The 2706-nt window shown below is 43.6% G+C and overlaps 1 protein-coding gene across 1 annotated transcript; it reads left to right on the top strand.

Annotated features, from left to right (window-relative positions):
• Positions 1–905: 905 nt before the first annotated feature.
• Positions 906–2420, top strand: LOC123236403 (nuclear speckle splicing regulatory protein 1-like). The gene has a single exon (XM_044662787.1). The coding sequence runs from the start codon at positions 1059–1061 to the stop codon at positions 2418–2420; it is 1362 nt and encodes a 453-aa protein (XP_044518722.1). The 5' UTR covers positions 906–1058.
• The last annotated feature ends 286 nt before the right edge of the window (positions 2421–2706 follow it).

Here is a 2706-nt window from a genome sequence, read left to right as displayed (position 1 = left end):
GAAACTGTGAACCTTTTCTATGAGAAATTGACCTTCAGAAGGTGTGAAGTTGATCCCACAGACACTGCCCCCCTGGGAAGTGCTAGACAATTTGGAAACCATGATTGGCCCCTGTGAAGAGGGGAGGAGACAAGAAGTCACCATAAAAGCAAGCCTGAACTCTCTCAGAGGAGATGGTCTTTGAGAAGATAGTCAGAAGAGACTGTCTTCTGGAAATAATCTTCTGACTGGGGAGAGTCTTCCAGGAAGCTTTGCTGGAGACTGCAGTTTGGATCCTAGGATAAGCTTCAACTTAGACTCTGACTCCTGGTCTACTTTGTCGAGTAAGTGAAAGGCTGACTACTTTCCTAGTGTCCTAAGAGACCAGCTTCCATCTTGGAGGAGGCTGTGTGGTTACTCACTTCTGGCCCTCCTGGCTGAGGATTAGTATAGGCATTTTCTCTAACCTCTCTCACATTTCTCTAATTTATTGTTTCCCCTCTATTTTGGTAAATAAACTTCTGACTTGAGATATAATAATTTCGGCAACCACGTTATTTCATGTAATTTATGTCAAACCATTAAATTTAACCTTTACAACTAGGAATACTAAAATAGCCTGGACAGGAAAGGGCTCAGTCAGAGACAATTCTTTTCTTTGGGTTTAAGAAACAAAAACCAAATTCCTATGTTAGTTTATATATTTTTCTGAGTACTTTTAATATATTATCTTATTTAATTATCAGAGAAATGCTGTATGAGGAAACTGAGGCCCAGGAAGGTATACATAACATCCATTAATTCTGGTTACTTTTGTAGATGGCTGCTGTCTCTCTGGTCTCCTCACAATACTGCCATTTCCCCAGTGTCCTGCATTGCAAAGGAAAAGAAGCTCCATGGCATCGAGTGAATGTGGAACCAAGATGGAGGCTCCGAGCAAGCAGCATGGGCTCATTTTCCCAAAGAAAGCACAGCAGTTGCAGAAATCTATTTTGCAGAAGCCATCGGTGTTTGACAATGACTCTGATGAGGAGACCTCTGTGAGTGACAGTATTCAGAGGGAAGCCTGCAAGAAGCAAATGATGAAACAGACCAAACTTGAAATCCAAAAGGCCCTCGCAGAAGATGCCACTGTGTATGAATATGACAGTATTTATGATGAAATGCAGCAGAAGAAGGAAGAAAGTAATCCTAAATTGCTTTTAGTAAAAGACAGAAAGCCTAAGTACATCCACAGCCTGCTAAAAGCAGTTGAGATGAGAAAAAAGGAGCAAGAGAAAAGAATGGAAAAGAAAATCCAGAAAGAACGAGAAATGGAAAAGGGAGAATTTGATGATAAAGAGGCATTTGTGACATCTGCTTATAAAAAGAAGCTTCAGGAGAGAGCTGAGGAAGCTGAAAGAGAGAGGAGAGCCGCTGCCCTGGAAGCTTGTCTGGATGTAACCAAGGAGAAAGACCTCAGTAGATTTTATAGGCATCTTCTAAATCAAGCAGTTGGAAAAGAAGAAGTGCCTGAATGCAGCCTTTGGGAAGTTAGTTCTAGGATAAAGGAGGAGAAGCCAAGGGGTTATTCTGATGAATTAAATCCAGACCACAGAGTCCCAGTCAACAGAGTTATAACTAAAACCAGAGTGAAAGAAGATGAAAACCCTGATGCAGACAGCAGTGAAGATGATGATAAAAGTGAAGACAAGAGTCGATGGAGCCACAGGAATGAGAGGGGCCACCACAGTGAAAGGAATTGGGCCCACTCCAGCTCCTCCCGGGAGGACAGAGGCCACAAGAACTGGAGCCATACCAAGGGCTCCAGGACAGTGATGAGGAAGAGAGGTGACCAGCATCAGGACCGTAGCCATAAGAGCCACATCAGAGAGCCAGACAGATGTCCTGAAAGTGGTCACCATGAAGAAAAACCAGATCAGCACAGGTCCAGGGAGGACAGCAATAAAGACCACATCTACAAGAGGCGAGAACAGGAAGATAGAGAGAGAAGGACGGACCTAGAGCACAGGCAGGAGGAGGAGAGGGAGAAACAGTCTTCCAGGGGACAAGAAAAGGCCAGACCAAGAAACAGTGAAGAGCTGCATGATGAGGAGAGGTGGGAGACCAAGGACAGGGGCAATGGCCATATGGAGAGGAAGAGATATGGGCAGGAGAAATGCAGAGCGAGGGAGCCAAGCACCAGACTTTTGGAGCAGGCTCAAGAGAGGGAAGAAAGCTCCAGCAGAGGGGGAGCCTCAGAGAGGGTCCCCAGCCTCAAAGGATCACAGGAGTCAAAGCGCCGGCTAGAGGAGGGAGGAGAAGAGAAGCCTCCTGAGACACTGAGCAAGTTTGCAAAGCACAGCAACAAAGATTCTGTCATGTCAGCAAGAGACCGGTACCTGGCCAGGCAGATGGCTCGGGTTGGTGCCAAAACCTACATCGAGAAAGAAGAGGACTGAGGGTCACCCGGTGGCTCACAGCTGCCTGGCTGGAGGAGAGCAGGGAGGGGTGGTCTTTTTTTTTTTTAATGTAAATAAAAATGTCCTTGTGTTCAGTTTTAAGTGAAAAAAATATATTACAATTATCTCATTTTATTTTACATTAAGATTTTAAATAATTAAATATTTAAAATGAATTAAAATTAAAAATTGAATTAAATATTTTAACATTAAAAAAATGAATGTTACTTGTAAAGTGATAATTGTTTAAGTCAGTGATGGGCAAACTTTTTAAAGAGGGGGCCAA

The sequence above is a fragment of the Gracilinanus agilis genome, chromosome 2 (assembly GCF_016433145.1).
Source record: "Gracilinanus agilis isolate LMUSP501 chromosome 2, AgileGrace, whole genome shotgun sequence".
NCBI classification, from domain to species: domain Eukaryota; kingdom Metazoa; phylum Chordata; class Mammalia; order Didelphimorphia; family Didelphidae; genus Gracilinanus; species Gracilinanus agilis.
This window is presented reverse-complemented; position numbering and strand designations above follow the sequence as displayed.

Coding starts and splice junctions, on each gene's coding strand:
- LOC123236403 (XM_044662787.1), top strand. CDS start 1,059: ATGATGAAACAGACCAAACTTGAAATCCAAAAGGCCCTCGCAGAAGAT.